The sequence below is a fragment of the Pleurodeles waltl genome, chromosome 8, assembly GCF_031143425.1.
Source record: "Pleurodeles waltl isolate 20211129_DDA chromosome 8, aPleWal1.hap1.20221129, whole genome shotgun sequence".
Lineage (NCBI taxonomy): Eukaryota > Metazoa > Chordata > Amphibia > Caudata > Salamandridae > Pleurodeles > Pleurodeles waltl.
In genome coordinates, this window is record NC_090447.1 from 505,691,916 (window position 1) to 505,707,840 (window position 15,925).

At 41.7% G+C, this 15,925-nt stretch overlaps 1 protein-coding gene across 2 annotated transcripts in view; it reads left to right on the forward strand.

The window, feature by feature from the left end:
* UXS1 (UDP-glucuronate decarboxylase 1) overlaps positions 1-15,925 on the forward strand; it is a 270,558-nt gene that overhangs the window by 243,141 nt on the left and 11,492 nt on the right. For both annotated transcript variants that reach the window (XM_069204467.1, XM_069204466.1), the window contains exons 12-13: positions 2,859-2,919; positions 6,928-6,985. In XM_069204467.1, the coding sequence (XP_069060568.1) occupies positions 2,859-2,919; positions 6,928-6,985 (119 nt within the window). The remainder of the gene's footprint in view (positions 1-2,858; positions 2,920-6,927; positions 6,986-15,925) is intronic.

A 15,925-nucleotide genomic window follows, 5' to 3' on the forward strand; every position in this document is an offset into this window, starting at 1 on the left:
ATTGTGGTCAGACCCTGGCAGTTACTAAGTTGCAGATACTCTATGTAGTAAGACTCCATGTGCGAGTCATGGCTAACCATCTTTAGTATTCTCCAGCATTCTTTACTTGGGAGTGTTCCCAAGACTTAAGTAAAGAAATCAATGCACTCACTCAGAGCTCCCAATCTTATCTCATTTAGAACACTGACCCTTCTGCGTGACCATTGCTTCCTCCTACCACTTACCATGTCTTAACGTTGTTAATTATTCTACAACTTGCTGGCTATCTGAATGGCCAACTGGTAAACCCCCTTGGGAGTCAAGCCAGGAGTGCTCAAAAGCTAGGTACCATGTATCATGATAAGGTCTGTTTATAGACCCCATTAGCTGTAACCCACCTTGTGTGATGAAATCTTCAAAAAACTACAATAAGAGTTGAGCAAAGGGTATGCTAGGGGATGTAGAGTCTCTTCTAGAAAAGGCAACACATTCTTAAAACATTTTAGTTGTCAAAAACACATTTTAGCTACATTTGCTGTTTGGTTGTTGAGTGATAGATTAGAGTCAATAGTGATCTCCAGGTTTCTCACTTAGTTTGCTACGATAGGGCATGGTCCCATTTCAAAGGGGGAGGGGGCAGTGAGGCACTTTTGTGGACTGTTTGGAACTAGGAGGATTTCAGTCTTTCTGGGTTTAACTAAAAAAATCAACATTTGGTTTCTTGTTTACTGTACTACATTTGTGATCTCCTGGTTCCGTGAGGAGTCCGGACTTAAAACTTTCTTCATTCCAAACACTGATTGTGCATCATCAGGTACATGTAAAAAAATGCCATCGACTCATAAAGAGCTAGTGCAAGTGGGCGTCAATAAATAGTAAATAGTAGCTGAGACAAAATTGTTTCCTGCGTTGTTACATAGTTGGGAATTGTGGGCTTGGAAAAGAAGGATGTATTGGTCACAGTTTGTTTTCTTACCTTAAGAAACAAAAGGATCCTTTTCAGGCTTGTGCCATGGATCCCTGTTTCCATTAATCTAAAATTAAATTGAGAAAGACAAAGCCAGCTTCCTCTCTCGTATTCGCCACCCTCATGAGATCATAGAGGACAGACACCACCACCATATCCGTACTGTGGTCAGTATGAAACCTGCTTGATGTGGATCCAACAGTTGGTGCTTCAAAAAATGTCATCAACTGCAAGTAGAACTTTTTCAGAAAACCAGGAGTGAGCTTTGCCGTTGCTCAACAGCTTGAGATCTACACTAGGCTTTTCCACTAAGGATTTCACAACAACTGGCTTCCAAGCAGAACTTCTCTGTACATCAAACTGCAGTTTGAATATAGCAACTAAAATATCTGGTTCTAAGGAGAACAGGACCGTGAAGGATTTGTGCTGGTGCGGGGTCATTAGTTGGTCTCGATTGTCGAAGGAAAACATCTCAGTTGACGTTTGTTGGAGAAATAGCTTCAAACTTTGTTAATTGCGGCGATTCTGATGGACTATTTTACACATCAGGGCTCCGTAGACATGCTATGGGAGAGCATTACATTTAATTAAAATGTTCGATATTGTGGTCTCAAAGTACGTGGCTATCTGGTTACATCAAGTCTTGGATTTTGGAACGGAGGATGATTGTGATATAGATTGTTGGACGTTATCTATGAATCTGAGTTATTTAGTCAAATTAGGCAACTTAATGATTACACTAAGAAATATATTTTTTCCTAACTGGAATTGTTTCTTAATAAAGCTTGGGATGTTCTTTATACTTTGCGTTGGCTACCTCCTCGTAGTGTCTTCACCATATCCAGTCATATTGGCTTAAAATCCGTTTAATCTTAGCCAGCTCAGGAGTGAACTATTGATTATTTTGCGAATAGTTTTTGAAAGGTTTTGTTGACTTCGGAACAAAGACATTTAAGAAGTATCTAAAAAAAAAATCTAACATTTTATCTTGGTCGTTCCTTTTTTTTGTCAGGTGATGTAAGCTGTTCCGTTGCTTCAGCATGTAAACTCGAATTTCAGTGGGGGACAGTTTCCTCCAGTCTCTGATTTTAATGTCGCAACGTTTGTTTGTTTGCTTTGTTCTCGGCTTAATTCGAAGTTCAAAAGGAATAGCATAATGTTCCCTACAGATAACCTCTAACAAATCTTGTACCCTTTTGAGCTGTCAAAGCAAACTACAGGGTCTAGTAAGTGACCAACATTGTGTGTTTACGTGTCATTCAAGTGTTCAAGACCAAAAGTAGTCACATTTCTATAATATGCCATTTATGTGAATAACATTTTATTACCATGTAAATTAGTAAACATTTGTTTGTGTGGGACTCTGGGAAAGTATCAAAGCAATATTGTTTCAGCAGAAATGGAATTAAGAATAAAGCTAGATTAATTCGTGCCATCAGAAAAAGTCACTCCAGCAAGTAACGTGATAGTTTTGATATTTTGTGCACTTTCACAGTCAGATTCCATTTGCAGAAAATGGTTATGGGCAGCAACAGTGCTTTACCTTTTCTCGCTCTTAATGGTGAAACATTGTTTTAATTTTTTGCCTTTAACATGAGAAACACGATTTCTACCGGAGATGTTTAAAAAGAAATTGCCAATATGACGTTTAGAATCTCAATTGTCCATACGTGATGATAACGAGAAGCGTATTTTATGTACATGGGCTCTCGGGTCTTCACCTGTTAGAATAAATGTAGCCTTTGATGTGTACTAAATAATGCATGCACTTTAGGTTTGCCTCGGACTCGATTGCGGTAAACGTTCTTTGCAGTTGAGTTCTGGCTTTTTAAGAAAATGGGTGTAGCTTATTGGCAGAGGTTCATTCTGCCCCTTTGTGGCTATTAAACTACATTTCCTTAATCTCTTTCAGTGACCTTGTGAATGGATTGGTGTCCTTGATGAACAACAATGTCAGCAGTCCAGTCAACCTGGTAAGCATGTTGCACAAGCCACTTCTTTTCCCTTTCTCTTTGTATTTTGCAAAAATGGCACAAGTGGACGACGATGCAAAATCTATTAGTTGCAAACGATTTGTTTAAATTATATTGTATTCGCATACACTGTTGGTCTCTTACTGTTTACAAATCTGCAATTTGCACACTTATTTATTTCTTGAATTTGTATGTTCATGCACTTAACCTCCGCAAGGGCATAGCTTTAGCATGGTGCAAGCATAGATATTGAATTTTACATTATAATTTCACATTCACTTAGTGCATTTTTGCTGCAGTATATATTAGTGCAAGTATTGCTCCCTGCTTTTGTTTTGCAAGCTGCCCTGTGAATTGCAAAAACTAAATGAAGGGTTTAGGACCCGAGTGCCAGGCCTTGCTGAGTTACTGGTATGTGTGTCTATCCACTAAGCTATTGTGAGGTATAGTGCTTATCGAGAAGACTCCGGGGCTGGGCGGCAAGGTGTTCAGTCTTCATTTTTGCTTTTTACAACCCCTACAGCCTACATTTGGTCGTTGTGTTAATTGATTACCTCAAGGCTCCATAAGTATATCCTCACTGTGAGCGTTGAACGAAGCATCCGGCTGCTGTACTGTACCCTTTCCCCTCCACCGTCTCGAACCATCACAAACTGTCTAAGACATATGACCATACACCGTGAGGTTGGAGCCTCAGAAGTAGAATTAGCACAGACTTCTCAGCTCTGTTGTGTAAACTGTTGCTGCACTCCTTCAGCCGGACTTGCAAATTGTAATGTCAGTAGCTCAGTCTCAAGTTGGCCCAGTGAACCACCCATCTAGGAGAGTAAGCTTTCCGTGACTTGACAGCTAACAAGATTGCATGTAGTTGCCACTAGGCTAGTCATCATGAAACTGTCTCGGCTAACAGCAGCTGCGGCGTTTGTCTCTCAGCTGGACTTTAGCAGCTCCCTGATTTAGCTCCTTCAGAGCTTGAGTCTAGGCCCTTGCACTGTCTGTGTTGTTTAGTGGATTATGGCGTAGTAAGAAAATATGTGAATGTTGTCATTTATCTTTTCTCAGTTTCTTCTGTGACTTCCTCTGTATCTTTTCTCCCTCTCCTTTTGTCTCATCCTTTAATTCTCCCCTAATCTTCTCTGGGATCGTCCTGTCCTTTTGGCAGACTCCTGCCTTCGCCCTTTTTCATTTGAGAATCCCTCAATCTTGTCCTATGCCCATCTCATGCAGTCTCTTCCTTTATCCTTTTTTCCTCTGTCTTTTTATCTTATATTCTGAGCTGTTTCTCTAAGTCTTGCAGTCACAAGGGCTACAAAGCATTATTAAGGGTTCTCTGCTGTCAGGCGCAATGGGTACTCAGTGAGAAAGTTGGCCTCCAAACTTCCCTGACTCTCCCAAGAGACATGGGTGAACACAAAAGACCTAGCTTACAGAAAGTGATTGTGGGGCTGAAATTAGATACGCCGCAACAGTTAATAAAGTTGCATTATAGACGGAAATTTCCAGTCTAGGTTGTGGGATTTTTAAAGACACAACTCTTTAATATCTCGAAGTATAAATATTTGTACAGTAAAAACGAGTCAAATAGCACAAAGCCCTCAAGTCACAAACAATCTAAATGGTAATGTAGAAAAACACAGTTTTAAAGCCAGTGTCCCTGAATACAAACACTATTATGTTTGTTTGCAGAACTTGCCTGAAACGAGACACACATAATGGCATGATCAATTTACTGTAAAACTGTTTGACAAAAACCTCTTAGTTTGGTTCCAGTTCCTTGCTTTTGGGCAGCAGGCCACTACTGATTTTGTTCAGGACCTCTTTTGCAGTTTAAAAATCCACGAACCATGGCTGCATCAGCGGGCACTCTTGCTCTCTTCCCAGAAGGCCCAGTCATGGTATTGCCTGTGTGCCGGTAGCAATGTACAACCTTAACAGGCTGACACTGGTGAGGAACCTTGCATACCCTCTCCAACTGGTCCTAAAGATGAAGGTGCAGGAGAGGAAGTGAGTGTTGGCTGTCCTTGCTGTTGTCTCTGGGATCGGACCTTAAAGACTACAGTTGCCCTTTCCAAAAATATAACCCTGTTCTCAGTCAGCTGAGGGAAACGTTAATGTCTAGTGCACCGATAGGGATGGTAAAATTTCCTCCACGTTCACACATGCAAATATTCTCCATCCTTATTTCAAAACCTATGTGCGTAATGTTTACAAATATTTGCACTCATTCAAAAAATAGACTTGAAGGGTCCCAATCTGCCTCAAGCCACTTGACTGAAAGGAGAGGCCGGTACACATCAGTCATAGATGCTGGTACTGTACCCCAACACCCAAAACGCTGACACCGACCAGGACCTGTGCTGAATTGAGTGAGGGAGTGGGTGCTCCCATGACACTACTGGGTGGGCACACCAATGGAGGGCCTACCCCATCTCTGAAAATAGCAAAGTTCAATGAGGAGTTTCCGATCTTCAGTTTGAGGGCTACCTCCGAATCAAGCACTGCACAATCCTTTGTTAATGAGGTGAAAATAGGACTTCAGCAATCAGTAAGTAATCCTGCCATTACCTTTCAGTTATCATTAATTGATCAGTAACTGTAGTTGTGTGTGAGTACGCATTGAGTCTATTCTTATATTAAAAAGAAAAGTTTCAGACTGTCTGTCTAGGGAAAATCTACTTATTGGAAGTTATGCTTTATATTGGGTCACAGAAAATAATAAACATTTTTACAGATGTATTTGTTTAGAAATCTCAGGTGATCCGTTCTCCTCTGCAATTAAAAGGTCTTCTGAAATACATAAGAAAAATTACATCTACAATAGTCCTTTGGCAGCATTGCTGGCCTAGCTCCATGTGAACTTTCGAATGTATTCAGACGATACGCAATCCACTTTTAAATAAGTAACACTGCACAACATAGCTAGCATCACATCTAACTTGACCCATGTTCTCTTTTTTTAATTAAGTTTTCACTGTATGAATGGAGAACAAAGTGACATCCTAGTTATGAGAGCAACTGTCAGATGTATTACCCTTCAACTGGCCCCCAGTCCTTGGAATGTTTTCATCATCCTCCCTGAGTTGGAAATTTAGGGATATTATGTGACTGCCACCTGACCTTCTTAACTTAGGCCAGTGGAGTAGTGTGGTTATCCAGCTATCTTACTTTGCAAGACAGTACCACTATTCCAACCTGAACAATGTTTGCAGTTGGTAAGAATTTTGGTTACCGCATGTCTGGAGTTTTGTAACACCACTACCCTGGTCCTCTCAAAAACGTATTACTGCTTATAAAGACTACAGAGTCAGACTGTGTTCTTGTGCTGAAACTTCCTCAAGCACGCCCAAATCAGACGCTCAGTGAAAACACTCTGCTGTCTCCCAGTTAATGCCAGGTTCAAATTCAGAGTCATGTGTACTCTGCATAGAGAGTGCTGGGACAAAGGCCCAGGATACCTCCAGATTCTGGTTCTTATTTACTCACCTAACAGAAAACATTTCACTGTCGGCTAATTTTACCAACTGACAAGCCTTCTACTTGATCATCGAACCAGTTCCCTGGGAGTGCAATGATCAAGGATCTGGAACACCCAGAGGCTAAAATTTGAACCCACTCACACGCAAGTCAGGGAACCTGTGAAAACTGCACCTTTTATCATTTCCTACCAACAAGCATTGAATGCCCCTGGGGATCGGACTGGAAATTATTGGACACAACTTAGTTCCCTCTGATGAGACTCAACCTAAATTTGTTTCTCCTTTGCTTTTTACCTGTTTAAACTGCTTTACTTCCCTTAAATAATCTAACAAAAACACAGTGTTTTATAAAACACATGTGAAACATCAATATGAATCACCTTTGGTCTAATAAATTATATCAGGGTCACAGATTTACAGTTAAAATGCCTAATGTTAATCATTTGAACATTTTCACTTCCGTAATCATGGCGTGAAAGCAAAGTTGATATGTTTTAATGAGTTTCATGACAGATATTAATTTCTTCCTCAGGGGAATCCTGAAGAGCACACCATACTAGAATTTGCCAAATTAATTAAAAACCTTGTTGGTAAGTGCTAGATCTTTAAATGTTTATCACACTCTGGTAATGCTGCTTTAGTGCAATAGAAGTGATTTAAATATTTTAAGTGCAATCCAATGTATGGTTTGTCTGCTAGGTTGAAATATCATCAGTACCTGTCATTCTGTGTGTCTTTAAGAGATGTTCTTAAGGTTGTGGTGTGACTAGCTTCTATAAAAAGTACTTAGTATTGCTTTTCTTTCTAAGAGACAGTTCTGTTTTTTGAATGAAAAATTTATATTGCATTATTGTGAATATTAAATGTTGCTGGACAGGATCGAAAGAAGAGATGCAGTCTGTTTCCAGTCGGAGGCTGCTGAGTTCTTGGAGGCCAGAGGATTTAATATTTACTGTGTCACAATGATATGTGCTTTAAAGAGGCAATCTTCGGCTGTGTCAAACATTTTGATGTGTGGCGTTGTTCTGATGGATATGAGGATGTCATTACAGGTTCTGGGAGCGTGGATGTAGAACATTTGTTGCTTAGTTATTTCTTTCACAGCTTTGTCTCTAGTTTGATGGTGCCCTGGCTTCCATTGTACTTCCATGTTAAATTAAATTGCAGATTGTCTTTTTCATCAGCAGGAATTCAGTGTCGCCCTCAGGCACCTGAGGCGTACCACCTTCTCCACCTCTTATAGTTACAAGAAACTATTTTTAACGATCTTTACAGATAGAGACTTTTATCTGCAGATTCCTCACTTTTTGAATATATCTGAGGCATCAGACTGAATCTCAAAACTTTTTTTCATAGTTCTCGTAGTACCTCTGTGCACTGGAAGGGGGTGCCGTACGGCCCCTCGCTAAAGCCGTTCTGCTCCAGAAATCATGTGTGGGCACATAAAGATACCACTCACCTGTGCTGATGACCGTTCCTATCTTTGTTTGCCAACAGATGCAGATCCGGAGCTTCCTCTCACCTCTAAGACATTTTTACCTTAATTTTCTTGAAAATTCCTACAAGGTGCAAGAGATGTCACCCCCTAAAATGACAGGTTTTATTGACTGTCACAAACAGATGTCCATGACGGTAGGCCATCAGGGAACGTGAGGTGAAACTTGTTTTCCAAGCATAAGAAAACCCAGCACCAGGACCGCTCCATGTCCCGCTCTGTGTTCAAGGTTCAGTCACATTTGCAGAGTCCACGGAGCCGCTCCAGAGGCCACTCTGTCATGCTCCTAGTCCCCAGGTAAGCACAAGAGAAAAGTGCTGCTCCTTTGCGACACTCCCCTGAGCAAGCACGTAAGCAACGCCAACCATCTCAACCTTGAAGTTTTCCAAATTCGAATCCAATTCTGCTGCTGCTTCTGCTGTAGACCATGTATCTGGTGCCTCCATCCACACCGCACCAGGTTGCAGAGTTCCCTGCAGCTATGCCCCCGCTCTTTGGGTCCCTACCAACACCTTTTGGAGCACCTTTGGGTCCCATGGAGCCAAAAGCCCTTCCACCTGGGATACCACCAGTGAATTCGCCTTTGGCACCTGATGGTCCCTCTGAGCCAATCTTGCCTCCGGCTCCTGTTCCTTCAACTACCCGAGACCCAGGTAAATTGACTCTGATGCAGACATCCCTTCCTGCACAGTTGGCCCAGATCGTCCTGTCCAACACTGATTCTACTTACACCGACGTCGCATCCGAATCCCACACAGAGGTACTATGAAAAAAGTTCCGGATCCAGTCTGACTCCTGGGGAATTTTCAAAAGGTGAGGAATCTGCGGCTAATTAATCTCTACTAAAACGAGCATTGCCAAAGTTAAGTAACTTATTCATCAAGTTAAGTAAAATTACACTAAAATGGATTTTTAGCTAGCTTTGTGTTCTTAATGAAGTTTGTGAGCGATTCTTCAGCCCTGGAAAGATGTACTTCCTAATGAGAGCTGAGATTGATGGAGTGGACACTTAACTTTGGCAATAGTAACATCTTGCGATTTTTTTCTAAGAAGGTTTTTGTCAGAGATCACTTTTGAGAGAAGCAAGTTGCTCCTGAGTCCTTGTCGTCAACTAGGGTGTTAACATCCATGAAATACCATGATCTGATAGTAACGCTACTGGGAAAACGTGTTAGTCCCTTAAAGCCAGCTGATCCACTGTAGCCAGTAATTGAAAGGGACTGTGTAAAAGCCACTCTGTAAACAGATCTGTATGTGTTGCGTGCTCTCACTAGAAAGATAAAGCTGTGCATAGGTAAGACCTGATAAGTGCATGATGGCCAGCTCTCCGCATATTTGAGGACTCCACACGGGATATCAATATGATTTGCAATAGACATGGTCTTACTCCAACCACTCACCTAACTGCAGGACCATTTCATTGGTGGTACTTGCTTATTTCTCGTGTCTGAAGCACGAGTACGTTTAAGGATTGCAGCATATGCTTCATTTGTTCATTTGCCCATTTAAAGAAGATTGTAGGTTAGTGAGAGGGGAAGACTAGAAGACCCTGGCCGTCAAAGGAAAGATCACGTGCTCAACAGCCTTAAAAATGTGTTAATGGTAAGCCAGCTGTGTGTAGCTATCTCGTGAGTGAGCCAGTGCAGGTCTAGGAGACCACACCTAAGAGCTCGTAAATCTTGTGCTCTTGCTGTTCTGGAACCACAGTAGTCACTTGTTTCTTTGAAATAAGAAACCACATTGTAATCACATGTTTTAATTAATGGATGCCCCCCTCATGTCAGGTGTTGAACTTGTAAGGGTTAATGGAAGTGATAATTTTGTGGTCACAAACCCCCATTAAATGATGGTGGTTTTAAAGATGGTGTCTGTGATTTTACTGTATTGAACCGTTATGAGTAAGAAGCACAAGAAAATACTTCTGTATGTCAGGTCTCCCGAACTAGACACAGCCCTTTTTCTGAAAACCATTCCATAGCAGAAGAAGCTAATAAATTGAACAGGGTTTGAAACGTATACCATTCTGTAATTGTCTAGGAGTAAGGTTGTGAAGTCATATTTTTGATAAAATATGCCATGCTTGTAGGCTTTCAAAGTATTGAAGGATAGCTGCATGTATTCACCTGATGATAATGGCTTTTCGTACCAGCCCTGGACTGCTTTGGAGCTCCCCACCCTCAAACACAATAAAGACATGGACATAATGAAGGATGGTTCTTGATGAACCAAGCACCGTAGACACAATGCACTTCGCATATTTAAGAGGAATACACTTTAATGTACTTGTACATAGGCTGATTCCATGGTTTGGTTATAAGCCCATTTAATGATACCTGCGCCCTAAAATAATCAAAAGCTGTTCAGACAATGCCTGGGCTCTGCCAAAATAATGCAGAAAGTTAAGGCTTATCTTTCTGTAGTGGAAGAGGCACTTGTGTCACTGTAGAGACCCCAGGGAAAAGGTTGCATCGCATTTCGTGTTGTAAGAATTCCTAAACCTTAAAGCCCACTTTGGTTAAGACGCAGATCTAATCTGAACGTCATTAGAAAGCCTCTCTTAAAAAGTTACTTGCGCCAGGTTGCTGCTGAAGAGAAAATTCCTGACTGCTGCAGCACAAGTTGGTGAAAGGAATGAAACCCTATATTAGGCAGTAACCCCACAGTCCCAATGCTCAATATGATGATATTCAAGTTTAACTGATATGCTACTCTCTCAGGGTTCTGAAACATCGCTTTTTCTCCTTGAAACCGGCAGTGTGAGCAAGACGAAATAGCAGAGAGAAATCAAGGGGGCCCGTGTAGTAAGCAGGACAACCCGGAGCGCTTTATTTTTTTTCATATTTGTGGAAAGTGCCCTCCATCAAAATGGTTAGCTGCTAAGCAGTGACCTACAGATTTACTTTGCTACCAGATGTAATTTAAAAGTTATTTCGGTCCAGAATTAAACAAAAAAAAATCTCAATCTCTGAATGATAAATTTTGAATGTTAGTAAAGATCAGGCTTCACAATTCATAGATTCCGAAATCTTATGGAAGCCTGATTTTAGATTGTCTTTTGTCTCTGACCTCTAAACTTTCTCACCTGCTCCGAAAAATCTCAGCAATGTTTTTTGTCACAACTAAATATAACCACAGATGAAATCGGGGAATGAGACGTGGTTTGTAGACCTACACATAGATGAATTGTATCCGTATTAATGAAAACAGCTGGCAGAAAGCACATAGGAAGATTGGAGTACGCTTATATATAACAACCAGGCTGCTCTGCTGTGGAGCAGAAAAGGGAATTACTGCAGGATGGGACACAGCTTTATTTGATATCCTAGTAGAGCAGTACAACTTAAAACACAGAATGATATACTAAACCATGATGTGACTGAAGAGGTTCATTCCGGAGTATGATGGTGTTGGGGCAGTGAAAGCTGTCTCTGCTTGGTTCTAGAGAGCGTGTCCCGTTGCCCGGAGTTCACCTTAGTAGGATGCAGTGTTTTGTCCCCCCATTTCCATACTTGTGCTCATTGTGTATGTGGATGCCTGTTTCTGGTGACTGAAAGAACTATCTGAGCTCTAGGTTTGGGATACTTAACTGCCAACGCCCCTTGTCAGGTTTGGGACTGAAACCTGTGGAAGATCTGACAAGCCTACTAAGAGGGGCTGTCTGCTTCCACATTCGTGGTAGTGAGCAGACTGACTGCTCAGGAGGGGAAGTGGAGGTTCTCTTGCACAAAGAAGATGCTCTTCAGGCGAAGAAAGGACTGCAAGGGCTCCGGTGTGGTGAGCCAACAATACTGCCATGACGTGGGGCGTGACCAGCATCAAAATCCAGAGCGTGAGGTTTGGGACCCCGATGTGTCTCCCCTGCAGTAGTCACAGTGACCTCTTCTGTTGGTGGCCCTCTGGAATTTAACCTAAGGGGAATTCCTCTGGGACGAGAAGCACCAAGAAATGTTGAAGCGCAACGCCAAGCAGTGACTGACCATCATGGTTAGAGACTCAAGAATCTATAAGTACCAAGGAGAAGTCAAGACCACTCTGAATAGAACTACCACTGCAACCAGGTGTGGGCACCTGTTTGTGTGGGAAAATTTGCAGTAGGGCCCAAGAAAGACTCAAGCGGCAAGATCCCAGTAACAGCAGACTTCTCTAACTTCAGTAGATGCTCCTCAGACTGGTCCTGTAGCAACTTACCGGAAGGCAGTGGCACCAGCGCTTCAACAGGCCGAGAGATGGAGCCTTCCTGCATAGCAGGTCATGCTACATGCAATACCCGACTGAGGCTTTCTTCCGCTGCCAAGACCAAAGGAGGCATGACCTGCAGAAGAGACTGCACAAACGTAAGCAGACAGCAGGTAAATTTAACTTGCCCCTCATTAAGGGGGTTGGGGTTAGAAGGGAATAAACAGTGACTGCAAGCTAAACGGCAGGAGTGGTTCCTCCACCTGATAATATGGAGGAATCCCCTCCCCTTACCGGTCTATGGACCAACACATTTGACCTTATGTTGTGCACAGTAATTCTAGTTGTGTGTAAGAATGCAATAAAGTTATTTTCTGCTGTAAAACCTATTTATTAACTATTTGCTGTTTTATTGAGTTCTGAGCCTCTAACCCCTCACTGCTTCCTTGAGGAAGCTTTGGAATGCTCGACCATACTCCAGAAAGTCAAGTGCTGCAGGGATGTACTTGGTGTTCAGTTTTAGGTCTAATAATAGGGTTAAGGCCAAGGAGACCAGTGTTAGCCCCGTCTGCTCTCAGTAGTCCCTGAAGAAGTCCCACACACGGTGAATTAGTCTTCTGTCATTCCAAATGCAGTGGTGACCTCAAACAGTAACCTATGACGAAACAGGACCACTGTGAGTGGAAGCAACACCATCAAGACTAGGTGGGAAGCAAAACCAACTGTAGCAAATTCCTTTGCAGTCCTTTACAACGAGGAAATCGGAGGCTCAGACAGCACTCAAATAACTCAAAGCACGGGACAGATACTGGGTCTCAGATTTAAAAGGTCTGGCTGGCTCCATCCCCAAAAAGATACATTCTCTCCACCTACAGTGAAGTTAAACATTCTCTGGCGATATTCACACGTCAACTAAAAACACTTCAACAACAAACTAACATCAATCCACCAGTGTGTGGCTTAATTTTATTACTTCTTCTTGTCTTTCTTGTCTACTTTTTAGGGGCGAGCGCAAAGCGCTCCGTCCCGTGTAGTAATCTCTCTTTGGGCTTCCAACCACGCCCATGTCACCTCAGTCACTTTCATTGGTTTGTGGGCTTGCCTTTTAAAATCCGCTTGCTTTCATTTGTGAAAGTCATGCATACGTCATACCTTTTCCGGTGTTTAGCCCACCTACAAAGCACCGGTAAACTAAAAAAAAAAAAAAAAAAAAAATAAGAGGCTCGAAGTTTTCAGCATGGTTTCCGGAGTACTTTATCTGTTTATTTTCCATGCAGCGCGATCGCACAAGGGTTTACTTAATGCGATCCCGCTTGTTTTTTCCGTTTTCAATTTCAGCACGATCGCGCTGCATTTTACATAGTGCGATTGAGCTGCGTTTTTTTTTCTTTTAATTTGTGTGGCAAGAAAAGTCCTGTTAGGAGTTTACAACACTAATAGCTCTAACTCGAGCAAATGCGAAACCGGTTGCATTGAAAATGCTTGTTAATTTTTGGCATTGTATATTTGACAGATGACTACTATACCTCCGTTGCACGTTTACTAGCTCAAACTGCAATGCATTATAGTCATTGTAATTATGCAAGTGGTACCCCTTTTCCTGACATGTTGCTGTGAAAAAACCTTCTAATGTGGGGTTTCGTCGTATTTGGAGCTAATCAGAGCAGCGGAGTTTGTTTTTAACCTGTTAAATATTCACACATCATAGTGCCTGTTCAGATAACAGGTGTGGCACAGCACCATCATGGCCAGTGCATTGCCAATAGCCCCACGGAAACCAGAAACCTAAATCAATACTATTGTCACGCTTCAGCAGGAATAGAGCTTTCTCTTTTCCTTGATTTTAATAAAGATTGTTCTTTTTTCTGGTTCTCATTGCGTGGTACAGTTGTATATTTTACGCTTCTTTTGGTACCACAGTTGCAGTTTCAGAAGCTCAAAGATCTCACTTCCGCATTCATTTATGCATGGTAATGCCTTTCCTCTCGCTGTGTCTCAGTGCAACTTATAAACGGGTTTTGCTTCATTTGGAACCTATCTGAGAAGTGTAGCAGTGCCTGTATGTAGGCATTTAAATATTAACGTTTTACGATCTTGTTCCCCACCTTGGGACTACGTGGCTAATTTGCGCACCAGAAGTTTTCTGGATTAATTCGCAACTTTTTGGGCCTGGGAAGACCTAGCACCACGTAGGGTTTTAACAGCAATGTCAGAGACAAACTTTACATTTTATTTAAACGGAGTCAAGTCGTTCAGAGCGATTTAATTTCATTTGTGAAAGATGTCGTAGACTAAATAATAACAATTTATCACAAATAGGCAGTTTCCAGAGTACATGGTAAAATTCAGTACAGATTTTCAGATACACATAATATCTGCTCAATCAGCAAACATACTTTTTCTCAACCTTATGGCACAATTAAAAAAGCAGGCAACATGCCAGCAAATACGAGTATCCTGCAAATACATCTGTAAAGGGTATCTGTCCCTGTTTGTAGAGGTGTCATTTAATCATTTACAACAGGAACTATGCTACTGCTAGAAATAAAAATGATCAGATTTAAATCTATGGTAGCCTCTAAAAGTCACACTCCTGGGCTTCTCTCGGTATGTGCTTCAGCACTTGCATAGCACTTGGCACATGTCTAGTACTGATTTGAGAAGTGGATACATGGAACGTGACTGTAAACTCTGATTAAATAGAGATTTTAGTAATTGGAAGGAATTCTTTATATTGACAGATCTTTTCAGGCCCGTCAAACATACCCAGCCTCCGACCACAGTATCCTCCGTGAAAAGTATAACTATACATCTTGATGAAAAAACAAATATGTCTGATTAAATATTCTCTGTTAACATTTCCATTTGCACAAGCTGTACATTTTTTGCCCACCTTCCTTCCGATTGGAAAGTTATGTGCCATAGCTACAGCACTCATTGGGTGGATCTTGACTACTGCAGGTACATCTTTTTTGGGCTTAACAAATGTTGTCTTCACCATCTGCATAGTATAAAAAACCAAGCTACTAGACTTGTCCTTCCTTTCCCCCTGCCTGTCCTCGTTCTTGCAGGCACCTTTCCATCACCCTTTAGATGGACTCCCAGTGGCAGCCAGAATACAATTTAAAACAATGTGGCTAATTCCCCTCCTCTCCACGCTTCCTTCCCCGCATTTGTTATCAAACCTTCTCCCTATACGTGCCAGGACTCTTTTCACTGATCAGTGCTAAAGTCCTTAAGTCTTCAAAACCATCTTTAGTAGTTGTTCCTTTTTTTACATGGAATTTAAGGACTAGAACACCCCCACTCCTACATGCCCCCCAATCTGGATTAAAACTCAGATTAACCAACTCGCATAGAATTCCGGAAACAGCTCAAAACATTCTTATACAAGATTAAAAAAAGGTCTTACTGAAAGATCATGCTGTGCTGAGGGTGCACGGACTAGACAGAGGACCATTTAGCAGCTACACTCAATATTTTGTTCCTGTACTTTTTTGGTGGTAACATCTTTATTACCCATTTGCTTCTGTCACATTTACCTTGCACTTCCTTATCTCATGGAACATATATTCTGTAGTTTCTTTGCCCTCTTCTACCTTTGATACATTTCTCATTTACATCCTTTTGATACATGTATCACCCTGTTTTCCTACTTTGTTTCACTAATTTACCCACTCATTCACCCTCCCAAGTCAAAGCGTGCTACTTTCATTTACCCACCGCTTCACGATGACTGATTTCTTTGCCCTCACCCGCTCATTGACCTCCTTGCCTATTCATACCCACTTGCCCACAAACTCGCCCACCAAGCACTTGTGCTAAAGCTAGAGCCTGTTGGCTTTTCCAAAGCGTGTTC